General features: G+C 40.0%; 1 protein-coding gene across 3 annotated transcripts in view; it reads right to left on the reverse strand.

Moving 5' to 3' along the window:
* Positions 1 to 22,807, reverse strand: part of PRDM5 (PR/SET domain 5) — a 232,686-nt gene extending 209,879 nt beyond the window's left edge. For all 3 annotated transcript variants that reach the window (XM_023220054.3, XM_023220053.3, XM_023220055.3), the window contains exons 1-2: positions 22,490 to 22,807; positions 5,539 to 5,622 (exon numbers count right to left, since the gene is read on the reverse strand). In XM_023220054.3, the coding sequence (XP_023075822.1) occupies positions 5,539 to 5,622; positions 22,490 to 22,582 (177 nt within the window). In that variant the 5' untranslated portion in view covers positions 22,583 to 22,807. The remainder of the gene's footprint in view (positions 1 to 5,538; positions 5,623 to 22,489) is intronic.
* Positions 22,808 to 23,109: the final 302 nt, after the last annotated feature.

The following is a 23,109-nucleotide window of genomic DNA, read 5'->3' on the forward strand; positions in this document are numbered from 1 at the left end:
GAGGCAGAGACCTTGTGATCTCAGAGCAGATGTACAGTTCAAGAATGAATGACTTCACTGGAAATACAGGACAACACCAAGTTTCTGAGAACTTATCAGGCCAGTTTCCACGCAAAACCTATTGCAAGCAATCCCAGAGAATCACTTTGCAAATGGAAAGAAAGACCCAGAGCCAACAGAGCAGAGCTGTTTGGAGGATTCCAGCAGCTACTGGATTCACCAGTAGTCACTTTAGAACAACTAAATAATAGAACAGGTAGCAAGGAAAATGCACAAACTGTCCTGCATTCCACAAGTGCCAAAACTTAAAGTTATACGCTGGACGCACAGAGCCAGTGCCTGGAGAAAACATATTTGAATTGTGATTTGAAATATCTAAGAACATATTACAGAAAGAGGATGTCTTGGAGATGTAAAAACAAAGAATTATTGAGAATTTAGCAAGTAGAACATAGGTCATAGGTCATAGAGTGAGTCTGAATTAGTAGAGAATTGAAGGAAATGTATCTCAAGCTCCAAACCACCTGGCAAAAAGTAGACAGAAAGACTTCTAATTAAGATAAGAATGGAATACAATGCAGAAAACTGGGTACATTCCACCAAATTGTCAAACGGAAGCATTTACAGTCAAACACTGGTTCCTAACCTCAAGTTTTGTAATAAGCCTGAGGCCTGAGAAATCCAGAGTTCTTCTGCTTAAGCACTTAATTTTAAAAGAAAAGTAAAAATCAGAGGTGATCAGGAAAGATTAAAGACCCACAATACTCAGTCTCTTCAGAGACCTCACTCAAATCCTGATGGCCAATACAGAAAGTAACTGAGGTACTAGTGAGCGCTCTGAAGCAGTAGGCATCAGTAAGCTCTAAGCTACACCTTTGGACAAAGAGGGAGAGGTGGCAGCAGACACTATCAGTGCTCCCCATGATCCTAAGGTCCCTTCATATACTGTCCCAAGCTCACAGAGGCTCACACCTACCAGGAGGCTCAATCCTGACTGGTACCTCCAAGTTCTTTGATATGAAATGGCTCCCCAGGGGCTCTTGGCCTTGTCCACCAGAACCATTGGCATCTTAAGCAGAATACAGGTATAAACCGAGAAAGAGTTATGTCACATGGCCACTCACATGTCATCATTTTGCAGACACTACCACCAGGTTCTGGTTCATGTTCCACAACCACAACATATGTAACTATTGGCTTGAGAAGGATTATTCATTTGAGAGCTTCATTGTGGTTAGCAACGTAGCTATGGGGCACAGCAGAAATGACTCCCATAACCAATTTAAATTTACTCACCAGAGGAGGGAAGGCTCATTATCTCCCTTTGAAAAGACTCAAACAGTTCCACAAGGGGCAGACATAGGACCAGTAATAGAACCAGTTATTCTCCTGTATCTTGCTCTTTCTGAATCCTAGCACCTCCAAAGCTAAAATAATAATAACAATTATAAAAAAGGACTTTCAATAGTATAACTCAGGGTTTGGAAGCAGCTTGCTCACTCAACATAATAAGAGATAAGATTAAAGATAGCAAGCAATAACTCTGCAATTCTAAAGGTGTTGTTCTTTAAATGTTCCCTCTAGAAGACCTACCACAGAATCTGTCCCTTCCCCTGCCCAGCTGCACAACTGGGCAGAGCAGGGAACGGCTGATATGGTTTTCCTCTGTGTCCCCACCCAAATCTCACCATGAACTGTAATAATCCCCACATGTAAATGGCAGGGCCAGGTGGAGATAATAAAATCACTGGGGCGGTTTACCCAATACTGTTATCGTGGTAGTGAATAAGTCTTACGAGATGTGATGGTTTTATAAACAGGAGTCTCCTGCACAAACTCTCTTGACTACCACCACGTAAAACATGCCTCTGCTTCTCCTTTGCCTTCCACCATGACTGTGAGGCCGTCCCAGCCATGTGGAACTGTGAGACCATTAAACCTCTTTCCTGGCTGGGCATGGTGACTCACACCTGTAATCCTAGAACTTTGGGAGGCCAAGGCCAGCGGATCACTTCAGGTCTGGAATTCAAGACCAGTCTGGCCAACATGGTGGAACCTCGTCTCTACTAAAAATACAAAAATTAGCTGGGTGTGGTGGCATGCACCTGCAATCCCAGCTACTTGGGAGGCTGAGGCAGGAGAACCTCTTGAACCCAGGAGATGGAGGTTGCAGTGAGCCAAGATCGCACCACTGCACTCCAGCCTAGGTGACAGAGGAAGACTCCTTCTCAAAAAAAAGAAAAAACAAAACAAAAAAAACACAACTCTTTCCTTTATAAATTACTCAGTCTCAGGTATGTCTTTATTAGCAGCAATGAGAACAGACTAATACAATGGCTGACAACCCAAAATGAAGATGAGACCAAGAGGAAAAAGAACCAGAAGGGGAGGGGGAAGGTATATGAACTAAGGGGTTAAATGTATCAAAAGGTCTCAGGTGAAAAAACTAGGCTGGAAGGGAACAGAGACTTTTCATCAATACCCTTTTCTACCTTCTGAATTGTATAACAAGTACAAATACTACTTGTTCAAAACACAGACATAAAGGGTGAAGTAAAATGAAATAGAGAATGGCAATCATGTGAGTGTACCATTACCTGAGCATAAAAATGTATAAAATCAATAGCTCTTTGGGTAGCAGAGTGAGAGAGCTAGAGACAACTAGTGTGAAAACAAAATAATAATGCAAAGACATTAAAGAACCACAGGAATAGATAACGCAAAACTAGATGATATACTGCGGAACTATCAACTATACAATAGTACAAAAATGATTATGTTTTATATGCAAGTCTTCCTTTTAAAATAAAAATTATCTGTTTAACGATACCTCATAGCTACACAAAACATTAATGTGATCATCACACTAAAATTTGCAGATAACAAAACAAGTAGCAAAAACCATTAATAACATATTAAAAATTGAATTTATACCCCTTAAATGTATACAAATAAAATTTTTTAAAAAGAAAAAAACCTGTTACAAATGTATTATTTTTATCATTTTATGACTAACTAAGTTGTCAGGTTTTTTTGGTCACATAAATGTTTGGTTTCTGAAAAACCTTCATAGTAAAAGAATTAACTGCTGAGAAAATTAAGACCTTATAGAAAAATAGTGAAAGCCATTAAGATGTTTAAGTTCATAACAGTAAACAAAACAGCAGGCTAAATTCAGGCAATATCAATAACATTTCCCACTTAAATTACAGTGAGGATTATATTATTAATTTCCATTTTCTATCACTTGTACTGAAGAAACCTTTCAGAATCCTTTCTCAGTCACCTCCACTCCCTACCCCTAGCAGTTTCAACAATACGGGTGATGCTTGAAAATGCATTTTGCTTACAGATAACACACTGATAGTTTTATGTGTCAACTTGGATAGGCTATAGTACCCAATTATTTAATCAAATGCTGATATAGGAGTAAAAGTATTTTGTAGATGCGGTTAACATCTAACAATCAAACACTGATATAGGAGTAAAGGTATTTTGATTTAATCAAACACTGATATAGGAGTAAAGGTATTTTGTAGATGCGGTTAACACCTACAATCAGTTTACTGTAAGTAAAGGAGATCACCCTCCATAACGTGTGTGGCCCTCATCCATTTAGTCACACCCCTTAAGAGCAAAAACGAAGGTATCCTGGAGAAGAAATTCTGCCTCAAGACCGCAGCATCATCTTTCTGCCTGAAGTTCCAGCCTGAGGACCTGCCCTACAGATTTCAGACTTGCTACTACCACAATAACATAAGATAATACCTAATAATAAACAAACATATACACAATCTCCTTGGTTCTATTTCTCTGAAGACCCTTACTGATACAAGCACAGAGAGACTCTCTATGTGTAGTTCCTTACTCCAGTTTTCCAACCTTTTCTTACTGTGTAATCTCTACCTCCTACATGTATCTCAGCTCTTACCCTCCTCATAGAAACTATCAAATAGCCTTGTGTCACAATGCAATGTTTCAGTCAACAGCGGACTGTATATACAATGGTGGTCTCATATGATTATAATACATTATTTTTATTGTACTTTTTCTGTATTTAGATCTTTTTCAATTTCATTTGTTAGAGAAGGGGTCTCCTTCTGTTGCCTAGGCTGGAGTGCAATGACATGATCATAGTTCATTGCAGCCTTGAACTCCTGGGCTCAGGCAATCCTCCCACCTCAACCTCCTGAGTAGCAGGGACTACAGGCATGTACCAAAAGGCCCAGATAATTTTTTATATTTTTTTTAGAGATTGGGTTGCTATGTCACTCAGGCTGGGCTCCAACCCCTGGCCTCAAGCAATCCTTCTGCCTTAGCCTCCTGAGTAGCTGGAATTAGGCACAAGCCACTGTGCCTGGCTTGCTTAGATATGTTGGATCCATAAATGCTTGCCACTGTCTTCCAACTGCCTCCATTATTCAGTACAGTAACATGCTGTATAGGCTTATAGTCCAGGAGCAATAGGCTATACCATATAGTTTAGGAATACAGTAGGCTATACCATCCAGGCTTGTACAAATATGCTCTACGATGTTCATTTGATGATGCATTTCTTAGAATGAATCCCTGTCATTAAGTAATACATGAATATATAATTCCTAGGACTGCATTTTCCAAATTTTTGTTTTAACAGTCCACACCGCTGCTTTCCTATTTTGATACCTTGGGTCCTTTTTCTAATACCTAGAAAAGAACAGCAATGAATATAATTGGCATAAACTAGGATGAAAATTCTCATAACATGCAGATATATACTGGTATATACAGATCTCTGCCTAAGCGAAACCTTAGACTGCAAAAGACTGTCTCTAGTGTTACAGCTCCTTAACTATGTATTTTTAAAGGTAAGGTACATTTTAAGGCGGGCCTTTATTACAACATGAAACTGAGATTTGTTTCTATACAATTAGAACTTCAACCACTAAATTAAAAAAATTAAGTATAATCTTATTTACAGAAGTCAAGTTCTAAATTCAGGGCACGCTTATTTTGAAATTCAAACATCACTATACCTGAAAAACTTATTTTTCGATGAGGAACTTCAGATCTCTAAAAGAACTGTCTAGTAAAAAAGAAAAGAAAAAAAAGCTAAACTTTCTTTAAAAACTAAAACATTTCGACTGGGCATAGCGGCTCACGCCTGTAATCATAGCACTTTGGGAGGCCAAGGCAGGTAGATCACCTGAGGTCAGAAGTTCAAGACCAGCCTGGCCAATGTGGCAAAACCTCGTCTCAACTAAAAATACAAAATTAGCCAGACGTGTTTGCATGTGCCTGTAATCCCAGCTACTCAGGAGACTGAGGCAGGAGAATCGCTTGAACCTGGGGGGCGGAGGTTGCTGTGAGCCGAGATCGCACCATTGCACTCCAGCCTGGGCAACAAGAGCAAATCTCCATCTCAAAAAAAAAAAACTAAAACATTTCAATACTGAAATACTTAACTGGAATCAATATCAATTAATGTAGCCTTAAAAATGCATAAAATGATACAAAAGAAATATATTTTTAACATTAAAATAACAGTCATATCCTCACCTCCCACATCAACCTGTAATCCATATTTTCATCCAAGTCTTCAGGCATTCTCTTCTCTCCAGCAAAGGGTCCGAACTTTTCACCCTGAGTAGCAATGATTATATTGAACAAGGATTAGTACAATAAATCAACATACTAAAATGAACTATTTTTTTCTTCTAGAATGTTTTTCTGCAAATCTTCATGCCCAAAGAAGAGACGCTTTTAAAATATTAACTAATTTATCCAACACAAAATGTTTATTTACAATCCAACTTAATCTGTTTTTAGCCTAGAACGCTAAATCCACAACATAGGAACCAACATAAAAGGGTTACATCATTTACTTTCAAATTCTGACGAGGTATTGGACATTGTATTTCATATGTTTCAATCCTCTTCATAGCCTCCGGCAAGCGATGCTGAAAAAAGCACTGAGTTTTGTCTGACTTGAGAGACAAGCCCACCAGGCAGAAAATCACCTGGTTTCCATAAAAATCATAAATTCATCCACATTCTGGACAAGAAAGAAGTGGGCTTGCCATTCTCAGAGGAAGAGTGTTCATAAATAAACTTTAAATTTGCCTGCCAATCTTTCAAACAGGCAAATGGGCACACTTTAAACCAGGCTTTCTTGAAGCATGTGCTTTGAAGCCCACCTGCACGAGAAACACCAGTGTTATTAGTTTGAGATACAAAATTCTGGTCTCTGTTAAAATCAGAACCTGGAAATGGGCTGTCCTTCAATCTACCCTAAAGGGACTTTTAAGGACATGTTCAATGAGCAAGCAGCACTCTCTTCTCTCTAAAGTGACCAAAGCAGGGACTGCAGAGACATTGGGAATGAGTTGAATTTGTCCAACCAGATGTTTTATTGAAATGTGTGCAGAGGAGACACAGAGCCACTCGTGCTTCTAAACCTGCCTATGACTATTTTTCAGCAGAATCCTACCCTTCACATGGAGGTGATGAAAGAAAAAAACCAACAAAATCTCTTTTGATGAACATTGTAAGGAGAAAAGATAACCACCAAGGCAATGTTTCAAAGATATAAATTACTTAATGAACAACAGATCACCCAACTCCTGAGAATAGTAAAATTTTAACACTTAAAGGAATTACAAATATTAATAGTTAACCCAGCCCCCTCCTTTTACAGATGAAGAAAGAGGTCGTGAGAAGCCATAAACACTGGCAGAGCCAGGAAGACCATTTCTTTAATGTTAACTTAGGGGCAGAAAATACCCACAGAGATTCCTCAAATCAAGACTATAATTGCAAGTAATTTGAACACAGGCATAGCAAAGAAACAGGGAGACTGTTGACTATTCATAACATTAGAGATACTAACACAAAGGTCAGATAGCCAATTTTAGAGAAGCTAGAAGCCTGCTCTGCAATCCTCTCATGCCTCACTAGTCCCCTCATGCTGAAATGGGTATTCAACATCACACTCAAACACAACAGCCCCAAAGAGGCTTTCTTTACAAAGTAATCACTTCTCTCCTCCAGACGGGACCTAACCAGGATTTGATGGCAGGTAGGAAAAGCTCCACAAGAACAGGGGAGAAAAGTTAACACTTACTGAACTACCATTTGCCACATTCCAAATAAACCTATGTGGGAGTTTCCCCGTTTAACAACTAAGAAAATTGGGCCTCAGAGTTGAAACAGTTTGCTTGATTAAGGTCAATCAGGTGGCAATGATTAGACATAGTATCAGGAACCAATGGTTTATTCTGAGTGGAGTGCCCAGGCACCATCCACTTCACCAAGCCAACACTCAAAACCCTGACAGACAGCTGCGTGATCCACTGCTGAGGCTGCCTGATGCCACCTCCTCAGCTTTCCATTGACTACAATTTAGCAATGACCTGGGCCATGCAATTGCCCAATGTACACACTCAATACATTCAGTACTGAATTGAAGAAACTGTGAGCTTATGTTAAAGCCAATCTAGAAAACAGACCAAAAAATGTGAGTTTTTTGTAATAAATGTGAGGGTTAAATATAAACGAATGTGGTTCAATTTTCAGTCCACTCTGTCATGTATTTAGCCTTTATCAACTATTATAGAAAGTAATAATAATCTAACTACACACTTTTTTCAAAGTAACTGATCTATCCAAACCAATCAATTCCTCTTTGCAGTACAAATTTGGAGGGGGAAAAAGTGAATCTATCAATTCAGTAGTGTTTAGAGGACTAAAGAGGAAAGAATAGAAACTCAAACAAATGCAATGGGATCGGGGAGTTGGGGGGTTGGGGGGAAGCCTGCTTGGATGCAGGCCTAGGAAGATTATTAAAGGACTTAAAGCTTGATCCAGTCTGTCACTGATGAACATTTGAGTTGATTCCAAGTCTTTGCTATTGTGAATAGTGCCGCAATGAACATACGTGTGTATGTGTCTTTATAGCAGCATGATTTATAATCCTTTGGGTATACACCCAGTAATGGGATGGCTGGGTCATATGGTATTTCCAGTTCTAGATCCTTGAGGAATCGCCATACTGTTTTCCATAATGGTTGAACTAGTTTACAATCCCACCAACAGTGTAAAAGTGTTCTTATTTCTCTACATCCTCTCCAGCACCTGTTGCTTCCTGACTTTTTAATGATTGCCATTCTAACTGGTGTGAGATGGTATCTCGTTGTGGTTTTGATTTGCATTTCTCTGATGGCCAGTGATGATGAGCATTTCTTCATGTCTCTGCTGGCTGTATGCATGTCTTCCTTTGAGAAATGTCTGTTCATATCCTTTGCCCACTTTTTGATGGGGTTGTTTGTTTTCTTCTTGTAAATTTGTTTGAGTTCTTTGTAGGTTCTGGATATAAGCCTTTTGTCAGATGAGTAGATTGCAAAAATGTTCTCCCATTCTGTAGGTTGCCTGTTCACTCTGATGGTAGTTTCTTTTGCTGTGCAGAAGCTCTTTAGTTTAATTAGATCCCATTTGTCAATTTTGGCTTTTGTTGCTGTTGCTATTGGTGTTTTAGACATGAAGTCCTTGCCCATGCCTATGTCCTGAACGGTATTACCTAGGTTTTCTTCTAGGGTTTTTATGGTATTAGGTCTAACATTTAAGTCTCTAATCCATCTTGAATTAATCTTCGTATAAGGAGTAAGGAAAGGACCCAGTTTCAGCTTTCTACTTAGGGCTAGCCAATTTTCCCAGCACCATTTATTAAATAGGGAATCCTTTCCCCATTTCTTGTTTTTGTCAGATTTGTCAAAGATCAGATGGCTGTAGATGTGTGGTATTATTTCTGAGGGCTCTGTTCTGTTGCATTGGTCTGTATCTCTGTTTTGGCACCAGTACCATGCTGCTTTGGTAACTGTACCCTTGTAGTATAGTTTGAAGTCAGGTAGCATGATGTCTCCAGCTTTGTTCTTTTGACTTAGGATTGTCTTGGCAATGCGAGCTCTTTTTTTGGTTCCATATGAACTTTAAAGCAGTTTTTTCCAATTCTGTGAAGAAAGTCATTGGCAGCTTGATGGGGATGGCATCGACTCTATAAATTACCTTGGGTGGTAGGCTATTTTCACAATATTGATTCTTCCTATCCATGAGCATGGTATGTTCTTCCATTTGTTTGTGTCCTCTTTTATTTCACTGAGCAGTGGTTTGTAGTTCTCCTTGAAGAGGTCCTTTACATCCTTTGTAAGTTGGATTCCTAGGTATTCTATTCTCTTTGAAGCTATTGCGAATGGGAGTTCATTCATGATTTGACTCTCTGTCTGTTACTGGTGCATAAGAATGCTTGTGATTTTTGCACATTGATTTTGTATCCTGAGACTTTGCTGAAGTTGCTTATCAGCTTACGGAGATTTTGGGCTGAGATGATGGGGTTTTCTAAATATACAATTATGTCATCTGCAAACAGGGACAATTTGAATTCTTCTTTTCCTAACTGAATACCCTTGATTTCTTTCTCTTGCCTGATTGCCCTAGCCAGAACTTCCAACACTATGTTGAATAGGAGTGGTGAGAGAGGGCATCCCTGTCTTGTGCCAGTTTTCAAAGGGAATGCTTCCAGTTTTTGCCCATTCAGTATGATATTGGCTGTGGGTTTGTCACAAATAGCTCTTACTATTTTGAGATACGTTCTATCAATACCGAATTTATTGAGAGTTTTTAGCATGAATGGCTGTTGAATTTTGTCAAAGGCCTTTTCTGCATCTATTGAGATAATCATGTGGTTTTTGTCTTTGGTTCTGTTTATATGCTGGATTACGTTTATTGATTTGTGTATGTTGAACCAGCCTTGCATCCCAGGGATGAAGACCACTTGATCATGGTGGATAAGCTTTTTGATGTGCTGCTGGATTCAGTTTGCCAGTATTTTATTGAAGTTTTTTGCATCGATGTTCATCAGGGATATTGGTCTAAAATTCTCTTTTTTTTGGTTGTGTCTCTGCCAGGTTTTGGTATCAGGATGATGCTGGCGTCATAAAATGAGTTAGGGAGGATTCCCTCTTTTTCTATTGATTGGAATACTTTCAGAAGGAATGGTACCAGCTCCTCCTTATACCTCTGGTAGAATTCGGCTGTGAATCTGTCTGGTCCTGGACTTTTTTTGGTTTACAGGCTATTAATTATTGCCTCAATTTCAGAGCCTGCTATTGGTCTCTTCAGGAATTCAACTTCTTCCTGGTTTAGTTTTGGGAGAGTGTAAGTGTCCAGGAAATTATCCATTTCTCCTAGGTTTTCTAGTTTATTTGCATAGAGGTGTTTATAGTATTCTTTGATGGTAGTTTGTATTGCTGTGGGGTCGGTGGTGATATCCCCTTTTTCATTTTTTATTGTGTCTATTTGATTCTTCTCTCTTTTCTTCTTTATTAGTCTTGCTAGCGGTCTATCAATTTTGTTGATCTTTTCAAAAAACCAACTCCTGGATTCATTGATTTTTTGGAGGGTTTTTTGTGTCTCTATCTCCTTCAGTTCTGCTCTGATCTTAGTTATTTCTTGCCTTCTGCTAGCTTTTGAATGTGTTTGCTCTTGCTTCTCTAGTTCTTTTAATTGTGATGTTAGGGTGTCAATTTTAGATCTTTCCAGCTTTCTCTTGTGGGCATTTAGTGCTATAAATTTCCCTCTACACACTCCTTTAAATGTGTCCCAGAGATTTTGGTATGTTGTATCTTTGTTCTCATTGGTTTCAAAGAACATCTTTGAAAATTCAGTGTTTCAAACACTCTTCTTGAAAACTTCAAAAATTTCTGGCTGATTTCCCGATATCATTGGTTTTACTTTTTGTAATAAATCTGCTGAAAATTTCACACTAGCAGATAGGAAAACTGTCCACTCTTCCATTTTCTTGCTGTCCATTTGTCCCTGCATTAGTGGTATTACCTTTGATCTGTGATTTATCTGCAAGAACTTTCCTAGGCTTCTTAGCTTCTATCTCAAGAGTCCCCACCTCAAACACTTACAAGTTAGGCAGTAAGGCAACACAACATCAGATACCCAACAATAAACATGTAAATGATACATTCGAGAGTAGCCAGGAGGTAAGGTGGAAAGGGCATGCCACCTAAAAACTTTTTCCACTTCAGTTGAATGTTGCTATATCACCATGTGGACCCAATGTTGCCAGATATATACATTATTTTTAGAGAAGCTACTAACTCAAATTTGTGTGTGAAATCACTGAATTTTTTACATTGGCAATGAATTCCAAGAATTCAACACTTTGTGCAGGTCAAATAAAATGTGACTTCAAGATAAATTCAGCCTGTACACACCAAACTGTCTGAGTCAAATTCACTTCTCAGACTGATCCAATGTCCAGTCCATAATGCAGCATCTTTGTTTTTATTCAAACTGTTTCTGAATAAAGCAGATAATTAATTCATTCAATCTGCTATTCACTGGACTAGACAGTAACTTTTAATAAACAAAAACTGTATGATTGCAAAAATGTGGGCCATTTTCTCTCATTTTGCTGAATGCTATTAGTAAGTTAAAAACAAGATTCACTGACGATCTCTCTCTCAGAATTGTGGGGAAAAGCACTATCTTCTAAGCCTCAGTTTCCTTATCTACAAAACTTAGGGATTTAGATTAGTTGATTCCAAGATTCCTTCCAGTTTTTAAATCCCAATAGAAAGAGCTTCCACAGACCAAATTTAGAACAATTCAAGACTCAAAGGGGACAAAAGGTTAACTGATCGAAACACATTAACAAATTTGTAAGTCCATACCATCAGTGAGAGAAAAAAGGAAATTTTTTAAAAATCTCATTTGCTATCATTAGAGGATAAGTTATTATTAAAATTAGTAAAGAAAAGGAATTAAGCATTTGGTCCTGCCTTTTCAATAATAACCATAGTTCAGGATAACCAGACAGCAGAAATTGATGATGAAAAGCTCTTCTTTACAGGAGAATGCTAACTTATAAATAAAGGGGGAGTATCTGAGTTAGCAAATCACCATTTTGAAATCCCTAATAATATTACTGATTTGTCAAGAATTCTCCACAGATACTAAAACCATTAGGCAAAAGGTTGATGGTGAAAACAAATATCCATATAGTAGTAACAGCTCACTGATTACTTGCTAAGAACAAAGGGGAAACAGTACATTTACAATAGGAAAATTACCTTAACCCAACATTGGCATCAGTAACAGTGGGAAGCCAGACACATTATATGCCCCCTACTATTACGCAGCACAAATAAACCAGCATCCCTCCATAATGTATTTTTGCCAGAAATATTTATATCTAACTTCCAGATGGCAGGAATTATAGAAGATAGAGAAACAAGTTAAATAAAGCCCTGGGAATGTAATCAGGTAAATCCAGATGTGAGATACTCTACAACGGGCATGATCTCTTCAGAGAGTCACTGTTGTTAAAAAGTAGGGGGGAGGAATTAAAGAGATATTTAATAGACATAACTAAATGTAATATGTAGTCTTTGATCAGATCCTGGTTCAAAAATAAGTATCTATAAAAACATTTTGTAGGCAATTGGAGTAATTTAAATATGGGCTAGCATTAGAAGACATTAGGAAATTACTGTTATTTTTATTAGATTTGCTAAAACGGCATCATGGCTATTTAGGAGAATGTCCTTATGCTAAAGTATTGAGGGGTGAATTGTCACAATGTCTGTAATTTACTTTGAAATAGTTCAGAAATAAAAAATATACATACATATGACCTAAATACATTAAAGTGAATCAATCTGCAATTGAGTCATTTATATTTGAAATAATGATGTTTTTCACAGAAGGAGACTGGAGTCCCCACTTAGAACATAATTATGTTTCAATGTTGAACTACTGTGCATGTATGTGCCCTTGCAATACAATTAGACCTTCAATAGTATATTAATGTGTTTATTAAAAGTTCAATGTGAAACATAACCAATCTTCCTTCCAAACTGTAGGAAGTCTGAGGCAGACTAGTTGCCTCCCTATATCCATTCCCCTTAGTACTAGAACACTGATCTTGTTCAGGGTACTAATATATCCAGGTAAAATACTACATTTATCTTGAAGAGAGTGGAGCAAACAACCTGCGAGCAGAAATCATTGTATGGAACTATCACACAAGTTCTTAAATGAAGCTGAGTCAACTGGAGAGTATACCCAATCCTGTTTCTCCCCACCTAGAATATAAGTATGATAGCTGGGGTTGAAGCAGCCATCGTGAGTCCAAGAGAATTGCAAAGACTTCTGCCCTGACATTTTGAGCCACTGAACTAATGGCCACAAACATCTTGTTCCATCTGCCAACTTCCTGTTAGAGGGAGAACAAAAACTCCAAGTTTAATTACTGCAGTTGTCTCTCTTACTCCAGTTGATATAGCAGAGGTCAGGGGAAAGAAATGTAGTGGTGCCTATAATAAAACGGAATTCCTCTTTATGAAATGCATCACTTATGAAATAACACAAAACGGAAATGCAGAGATGTGAAAAAAAAATAATTGTGGGTATATGGTGACCTGAAGGCAGCACCTTTTCCCTTCACCCTCAAACCTAAGTTACTTTCTTCTCTTGAGCAAAACAACTACTACTGGCATCTGTGGGCAGATGGGTGCAAGTGAAGCCTTAGGTTCTGACAGACAACTGGTGTGAGGTGTTCTCTCCAGTGGACTTGATAATAAAGTAGAAGACAGCAGAGTAACCAGGGACAAGGGCTGAAAACAGGGAATCCCAAAAAGAATCTGAAAGTCAGAGATGGAGGGGGCCACAACCCACAATTTTTCCTGCTCTTGACACCCAGGAAAGTACAAGGAGACCAGAAAGCTGACTGACAGGGAACTGACAGCCTATCTGCCCCAGTGCAGGCCCCCTGAAGAGAGACCCATTTGCCTTCTACCACCTGCAGGACTGAAGCCACAGAGCACTATTCAATAACCAGTCTTGAGCTCCAGTGAGTTAACCAAGGGATACAGCCCATACAAAGGAGCAGAGCTGCTAGAAAGAGGAAGGCAGAAAAATGAGACCCACGCTCTGTGTTCTGCAGCAGACAGAATACCTCAACTAAAGGGAATACCTGAATTACCTAAGAAAATGTAAGGAGATTCAAATATAGCACTAGAAAAAAAAAAAAAAAAACTTTTAAGAGTTAAAAACTATTAACTTAAAGATATTTATCTTTAGAGAATGAATTAAAAGAAAATGACAAGAATCAAATTCAAAAAAAAAATTCTCAAGTGAAAACTATGGACAGATAAAAATATGATATTTATAATCAAATTCAAAAACAAAACCTCAAGTGAAAACCATGGACAGATAAAAATATGATATTTAGAGAATAGATTCAGGAAACCTTACATATAAAAACATAACTCCACAGTATTTTTTAAAGGGATGAGAAATGTATTAGTCTATTCTCACACTGCTATAAAGAACTTCCCTAAGTCTGGGTAATTTATAAAGGAAAGAGGTTTAATTGGCTCACAGTTCCACATTGCTGAGGGAGGCCTCAGGAAACTTACAATCATGGTGCAAGGCAAAGGAGAAGCAGGCACATTCTTCACAGGGCTGCAGGACAGAGTGAGTGCAAGCAGGGGAAATGCTTTGTATCAACTGCATTGTATCAAAAAGACACCTGCATATGTAGTTTATCACAGCCCAATTCACAATTATAAAGATACAGAATCAACCTAAGTGCCCATCAGCCTATGAGTTGATAAAAGAAAATGTGGTATATATACACAATGGAATACTACTCAGCCATAAAAAATAACAAAATAATGTCTCTGGCAGCAGCTTGGATCTAGCTGGAGGCCATTATTCTAAGTGAAGTAACTCAGGAATGGAAAGTCAAATACCATATGTTCTCACTTCCAAATGGGAGCTAAGCTGTGGGTACACAAAGGCATACAGAGTGGTATAATGAACACTGGACACTCAGAAGACATAGGCTAGGAGGGGTATCCAAACTCCATATTGGACATAATATGCATTACTCAGTGAGGGGTACACCAAAATCTCAAACTTCACCACTATACAATTCATCCATGTAACCAAAAACCACTTGTACCCCTAAAGCTATTGAAATAAAAAATACATAAAAGTTCAGTTTCCACCAAGAAGGTTAGTAGGAGTATCACTACTATCCTAACAATGAGAATGATAAACTGCAAAATCATAATTTTTCTTAAGGAGAGCACTAGCTTACCTGTGGCCAGTGTCCTCCTCCATCCACCATCCAAACAAGTAAAAAATCAACTAACATTTTAACAACTTGCTAAAGGAGGAATGTGAGACAGCATGAAGGTATAGAACTACGGCAAGCCCCAGACCCAAGGGTTGCTCACAGGCATGCTCACATTCTTTTCCAAGGACCTCCCCATGTGAGAGAGGTTTGGGAACAGATGGGAAAACAAAGAGAGACTTCCTCAGTGGTCCTGGCATGCAAGAGCGGAACAGCAGCTGCTGCAAGAATGGCATGACAGTGTACACCTCCTGTCCTGACCTTTTTCTCATATCAGAAGAAAGCCTTTAGCTACTGCAAGAAAAGCAGCAAACTATGTCATCCCCAGGATGACCCCAGTAAAGATCCACCACTGTGGGGAGAAGGGCAGGAAACAGTACAGGCTCAAGCACTTACACCACAACCATCAAAGGACCCCTACCACTGGGGAAGGGACAAGAAATATTCACCCACAAAAGACCAACCACTGACACAAGGCAAAAGATTAGCTCTCCTGGGAAAGAGGAACAGGCATATTGAGAAAGTCCAACTCCCAGGGCCCAGGCAGAGAAAGCCTATATAAGAGGGAGAATGCAACAAGACAACAGAGACCCTTCTCCCATACCCCTCACCATCAGCTCACCCCACACCAAAAAATAACACAGCAAAGTCCATTGTGGGAAGAAGAACAACAGCAGGGCAGAAGTGCAGATAAAGGCTGAGAAAATTCATTGCCAGAAGACAAGTGATGTAAGAAATGTTAAATGAAGTTCTTCAACATTCAGAATATGATACCAGACAGAAACTTAGTTCAAAATAAATAAATGGGCCAGGCACAGTGGTTCACGCCTGTAATCCCAGCACTTTGGGAGGCCGAGGTGGGCAAATCACTTGAGGTCAGGAGTTCGAGATCAGCCTGGCCAACATGGTAAAACCCTACTAAAAATATAAAAATTAGCCAAGTGTGGTGGTAGGTGCCTGTAATCACAGCTACTCAGGAGGTTGAGGCAGGAGAATAGCTTGAACCTGGGAGACAAAGGTTGCAGTGAGCTGAGATCGTGCCTCTGCACTTTAGCCTGGACAACAGAGCAAGACTCTGTCGAATAAATAAATAAATAAATAAATAAATAAATAAATAAGCAAACAAACAAATAAATAAATAAATGTATGTATGTAATGGTAAAAAGTGAAGGTACATAACAAAGACAATTTGTCTTCCTTTTAATTGCTCTAAAAGATCACTGATGATCTAAAGAAACAAGAGTAAAAATGTACTGTAAGACTTATAACATGTAACATAAAATATGTGACATTTTAAAGAATGGGAAGGAGGAATTGCATTATACAATTGTATCTCACTTTGACATATCCCCTTGCTGTGTAACAGACATCTCAAAAACAACATGCCTTAAACTGAAGCCCTGATCTGCCCTCTTCAAACCTGCTCTGCTCACAACCTTCCCCATCTCAGTTGCTGGCCGACAATCCAATCCTTCCAATTCCTCAGGCTAAAATCCTTGGAATCATCCTGAATCCTTCCCATTCTTTCACACTTCACATCCAATCCTATCAGCATGTTCTATTACCCCTACACTACCAAAGTAGCCACTATCTTGGTCGAAACTGTCATCACCTCTCACATGGATTACTGCAGTAGAATCCTAACTCTCCCAGTTTACACACTTGTCCTGTGGCAAACTATTCTCAACAGAACAGCCAGAGTCATGCTTGATAAACGGGCAAACTATTCTCAACAGAACAGCCAGAGTCATGCTTGATAAACCTATGTCACTCCTTTGCTCAAAACTCGGCAGTGCCTTCTCCTTTCACTCAAAGTAAAAGCCAAAGGCTTTGCAGTGGCCTAAAGGGCTCTAAGCAGTGGATCTTCCCCTAATATTCATCCTTTCACTAGCCCTCTGACCTCCTCAACTACCTGTCCGCTTGTTCACTCCATTCCAGCCACACTGACCACCTTGTTCTTGGACCACAACAGGCAAACTCCTGTCTTAGGTCCTTTACTGTAGCTGCCCTTCTGCACGTAGAATGCTCTTCCCGCAGATATATGTTTGGCTAATTTCCTACCACCCTTCAAATAATTGCCCAAATCTCTCCTGTTTAGTGAAGATTAACTGACCCATCTAACATTTATAACATCCCACACACACACCCACACACCGTTTCTGCCAAGTCAACCATACCTAGCTCTTCTTCTTTTTCCTATAATGCTTATCATATTTAACATAGTATAAAAGTTAGGTCTGAGAGGTCTGTTATTTTGTGTCTTCCCTCACTGGAATGCAAGCTCCCCAAGAGCCAGAATACCTATTTTCTTCACTATTGTACCCCAAAGTGAATAGTATAGGTCTTGGCATATACAGTGATAAAGATTTGTTAAATGAATGTGTAAAACAAGACCTAAATAAATACAAATTACGGCACATCCACAGCACAGACTATATTCAGACATTAAAAAAAAAACAGAGCCAAGGTAGGTAACTTAAAGGAATTTCCACAAGATACCATCGAATGAAAAATGTGAGATGATGAAGTGAGTTTACTCTTTTTTCTTATTTTTGTAAACTCACATTTTTTTAAAAGTGTGCATGTGTTTGTATATTTGTGAATATAGCATTTTATCAGAATAGAGAAAAAAACATTTTTAAGGAAAAGGGTATATGGAATGACCTGAGTTCAAATTTTCATTAATCCACTTATGATTGATATAATCTTCCTCAACATCAGCTCTCTCATCTATAAAACAGGGATACTCACAGCCCCTAGCAGGCTTACCGCAGGACTTCCCTAAAAACTGTGTAAAGCATCTAGTGACTGTTGTCTCTTTCACTCGGTCTTCTGCCACTAGTAACTAAAACAGTGCCTAAAAACTGCCATAGTTCAATAAATATTTGTTGAATTAATTGTAGCTGCCATTATCACAAAAAATATATATATATATAGTTTTGGAGAAAATGTTATAGTAGTTACATCATTTAAGAAAATGTTTAACACCACCAGGAAATACAAAGCTGCCTTGAGTCACTAAGGAGAAGTGTGAATGTGTGAAAACAGGGAAGAGACAGCATATATGGCAGGCTTCATGATTACATTTCTTCAATAACGTTTCCAGATAAGTTATCATCAGCCACCAGGAAACGTAAGCAAACATTGGCTGGCAGATTTTTAGCCCTAGGATACAAATCCATGTTTCTTCAGACAAGTCACCTTCTACACTGATCAACACAACACCTCATCCTACAAAATCTGGTCTTCCTGTATTAACATTTATGCCTGGTGATTTTTCCTCTACAGGTTTTTATTTACTTATCTGTTTCAGCTTTTTTCTCTCTTTGATTTTTTTTTAACTTTGTAAAATTGGACTTTTGTTTGAAAATCTTACTATATTTTTACGAACTCACCTTTAAGCCTTTACTTCAGGTATTTATTTATTTATTTATTTATTTTTACTTAGGATTTTACTTCACCAAATGATCTTAGTATAAATCCCTCAATAAGAATCAAGGTGTGTGTCTTGGTTTGGAAAGGAGGGAGTTGGAACTGTGGAAGGCATAGGAATCTGAGAGGTAACTGTGAGCTGTAAGACTCCCTACAAGTCTCTGGGCTTCAGTGTTCTCACCTGTAAAAGGAGGATGTGCCAATTAGATGATGTCTGTTAACTTAGCAAAAAAATTACAAGATATAATTTTACAAAAGGAGAGGTGGAGACAATACTTTATTTCTCCTAAAAAGTTACAGCCTGCCAAGTGGCCACCCCACAGGCTGGGAAGCATGCCTCTGGCCAAAGCCCAGAGACAGACACTTTGAAGCAGGAAGAGCTTTACACTGAACAGGTTGGCTCTCTGCATTTCTATTCCCAGAGAATCTCCTGGCTGGCTCAGCGACTTCAGCTCTCTGCTCAGATGTCATTTCCCCTGAGAAGCCTTCCCTGCTGGCCCTCCTAACGTAGACCCACCCCTCATCTACTCTTTAATGCCTCATCCTATTTATTTCCTGCAATTAATTTAACACATGCCTCAATCATTTTGGTAATTTTCCATTTTCTACCTGTTTACTGCCTATCTCCCCACACAAGAAAGCAAGCTCCTTGAAGAAAAAGACCTTGTCTGTCTTGCTCACCTGTGTATCCCCAGGGCCTTGTACAGTACCCGCCACATATGAATGATTAAATGACTGAAAGAGAAGAAAAACCTACATCCTAAAATATCTAAAGGGAAAGAAAGCTGCAAGTAGTATTTTTCCACCTTAATCTTTCCCTTAAAATCACATAATCTGAGAGCTTAAAATAACCTTTCCACTTTGCAGTTGCAGGCACAATGTCAAACAGACCACCCACTGGTGGTCAATCATATAAGCAAGCTAGGAAAAAAAATGGTCGTGAAACAAAAAATGTAATGTAGTAAGGTGTTTGCTTAACTTTAAATTTTTATTGGATGCATACTTAATTTATGAGTTTTGAGTAACTAATATTAATTTTAATCTGCATAATACTTTGCAACCTAAAATGCCACATTTTCACTGAAGCATTCAACTGTGCTCCTGAGGAAACACAGCACGCATTAGACGGGGTCTGGCACACAGCATGCAAAAAGTTTCAATTTTATTATTTTTCCTTATTCTGATTATTAGCAAATCACAATGTGTAAAAGTGTGAATGAACTCAGGTCTCCTTTTTCTTCTCAAAAGCTTTCTAACTGACTCTTTTCCTTTTCTTGAATTGTCACTATACAGATTTTTATACTGGGAAAAAAAAATTAGAGGCAACAGACCAGCAAAAAAGGATAATTGCCAAGGAAAAAACTAGTAGGACTAAGGTAAAGACAGGGAATTAGGTGATTCTGCTGCAAAGACACCACCACTCTAGGAAGCACTGTACGAAAAGGGGTAGGACTAGAGAAGGATTAAGGGGTCCCACCAGCAAGAAAATCCCATCTCAACCTGGTGAATGTAATGTGGGTGGGGTTTCTAGCAAGATTTCCCAACCTCAGTCTGGATTAGATTCTCTGAATTTGAAATCAACAGATGGCTTGAATTGCAATCACTTTCTAAAACAGGAGTGTTATACAAGCAGATGTGTTATAAAAGTGTGGCAAAACATCTGTAATTTCCAACACATGTATTAAAAGTGGTATCTTCCAAAGTTTGTTTAGAATAGAGAGCATGAAAACTTTTAAGTAAGGTCCTTGATGTAGCTGCTGATCAATCTCTCTTCTCAGGTCCCTTGATTTATGGCCAGAATTAGGTCTAATACAAGGTAACTTGGAAAATACCTAAGAATTGAGGGACCGTTTGCCTTCCACAAGCATGTAAGGGATGCATTGATACTCAGCTGCAGCCTTACAATTCAGCTAAAGTCTGCTATTTGGCTTTAGCCTTGTCTTTGTCCTCAGATTTTGGAAGGAAAAGGAACTGAAGCTTGCTTTAGGGTCAGTTCTGAGATCAACAAACCTGTCCATGACCTTGTGACTGAATATTTTGGGATCATAACTAAATGTCAATAATAGTTTGGATTCATAGCAAATATCTGCATATTCACTTTGAAATATAGGGAAGCATTCTAAATGTGATCTGGATGAAAATCTCTATGTGTTTTATATATTAAAGTTAAACTGGCCAAGAAAAGATAAGTATCATTGCAATAGTAAAGTGATGCAATAATATATGATGATTTTGGAAGCTGTTCATTTCATCGCACGCCCAAAAATAAAATACTTACAAAGAATCAAATATATGAAAAAATAAGCTGAAATTAATAATTTCAAAAATCTCAAAAGAAAGGAGGTTGGCCAGCTGTTTCTAAAAACCTATATGGTAATATAAGGAAACAACAAGGATTATGTAATAATTCTAATCTTTGTAGAGTTGTTTGGTATAGTACTATTCATAACATTAAATAAAATGATTTTTAAGAACTGTGCTTAATTTTTAAAGTAATTACATTTAAGCCAGAAACCTTTAAGGAAGGTCTGAGAATTTTTCACATCTTTTAAGAATGAATTAAAAGCAGAATTTGAACTCTGTACAGAAGTCATTTGGTGATGGTTGTATTTGGCCTTCAAAAAATGTTGATTTTAACATTTGGCCATTTGGCAACTATTCAATACATCTCTAATTCAGATAAAGTATTTATTCCTGTTTTTAACATTTGAACATTCTCCCCAACTCCCATTTGAAAAAATAAGTAAGTGGTTTATTTTTTCCAATTTTGCCCTGAAGGATGACTGGAGATCATGTTGTCAATGAAGCCCTTTTTTGGAGATTAGTAGCACTTTCTACTACTCTTCACTAGTTCTTTAGGTCAGAGGCTAAGGGGAAGGGGTTAAATGCAGATGAAAGACACCCTAGTGTCTCTGACTGCATCCTCTGAACCTCTTGTTAACATACCTTACCTGAACAAGCCTGTTGTTGCCCAAACCTCCATCTTACAAAATATCTACTAAGAAAAGGGGACGAGGGAGGCTAGGACGACTCTAACAAGTTATAATATTATAAGATCAAATCCAAAGAGCTGGACTGTTCCTGTGGCCTCTCTTCCTAGGCCTTTGCTTTCAACATCCAACACTTCCAGGCCCTTCCTGTATGAACGGAGCAATGTGCTTCCTCTCACCACATGCCTGTAACTTTCTGGCTGGAGAGATCGAACCGATGTTGGAGACAAATCCAAAAAAAAAAATCAGAGAAAAAAGGTACAGACATTCAAAGATCATCTGGTTGGCACCTCCCTGAAGGCACATATAACACATTCCAGGAGGGAAGGAAATGCTGGGTGTATGAATGAGATTCTAAGGCCTGTGTGGAGCGGCGCTGTGGGCTGTTCTTCCCATCCCCGCATGGAAAGTTAGGGGTTTCTAGCCACATTAATTCATCCTAAAGGAAAAGAGGCGGCGGCGGAGCACCGTGCGCGCGGGGGAAGACTCCCGCCCACGCGTGCCTTTGCCAACGCAAAGACGCAGCTCACACCCGTAACCGAGGAAGAGGGAGGCTCCTGCCGCGCTCACTTCCTGCGGGAGAGAGGAAAGACATCTTGCAGCAGGGAGGCCGGTGGCAGTTCCGCCCCTGGACCGGCCGGCAGCGGAGCGCGCCCCGCCGCCACCTACGTGGCGCTGCCTGCTCGGGTGGCGCAGCGAGTAAAGGCCACCCCCGCCGCGCCCCGCGGTCCCCAGCCGTCCCGCGGACGCCTGGCCCGGCCTGGGCGAGGGGCGACAGTGGGGGAAGCCCGCCGCGCCCCAGGCCCTGCGGCAGGGCGACTCCGGGAGGCGCAGGGCGCGCGAGGTGCAGGGGCGCGCAGGCCGCCGCCGGGTCACCCACCTTTCGCACTCTGCGGGCCGTGTAGAGCCCCATCCCGTCCTGAACCCGAGAGGACTTCAGGGAGAACCTGTCCGGCACGTACATGCCCAGCATATTCCCGGCCGCGGCGGCCACCGCCTCTCTCAACACCGGCGCTCAGCGCCCGGCAGGCGACACATCGAAATTTGGGGTGCCAGGGTAGAGGGGAGAAGCCGGCAGGGAAAGAGGAAATGGAGTTTTCCTCCCAGAATCCCCACCTCCCTGCCGATTCCAGGATCCCCCGCGGCTCAGCCCCTCCTCGTCCCGGGTCGGGCTCGGCCCGGATCCGTTGCTGCCATTCCTGCTGCGGGGGCGCTGGGGGCGCGAGCCTGGGCGCTGCGGGCGCCAGGACGCCGCTCGCTGATTGGCCCGAAGTTGGCTGCTCGCACCCGCGCCCGGGCGCGAAGCCCGTAGCAGGGCTGACCCCGGGGCCTCAAACCCGGAGGCCCACGAGCTACGCGGGCCGTCAGCACCCCTAGCCCCGGCGCGGCGGCTTGCGTTCCCGCCTTTGTCCAGCTCTGGGTGTTCGAACCTTGCCCCGCTGAACCATTACTCCAGGTAGGGAAGTCTCGCTTGCTTCTCTTCAGATGCAAAACGAAATG

Source organism: Piliocolobus tephrosceles, chromosome 3, assembly GCF_002776525.5.
Source record: "Piliocolobus tephrosceles isolate RC106 chromosome 3, ASM277652v3, whole genome shotgun sequence".
Taxonomy (NCBI): domain Eukaryota; kingdom Metazoa; phylum Chordata; class Mammalia; order Primates; family Cercopithecidae; genus Piliocolobus; species Piliocolobus tephrosceles.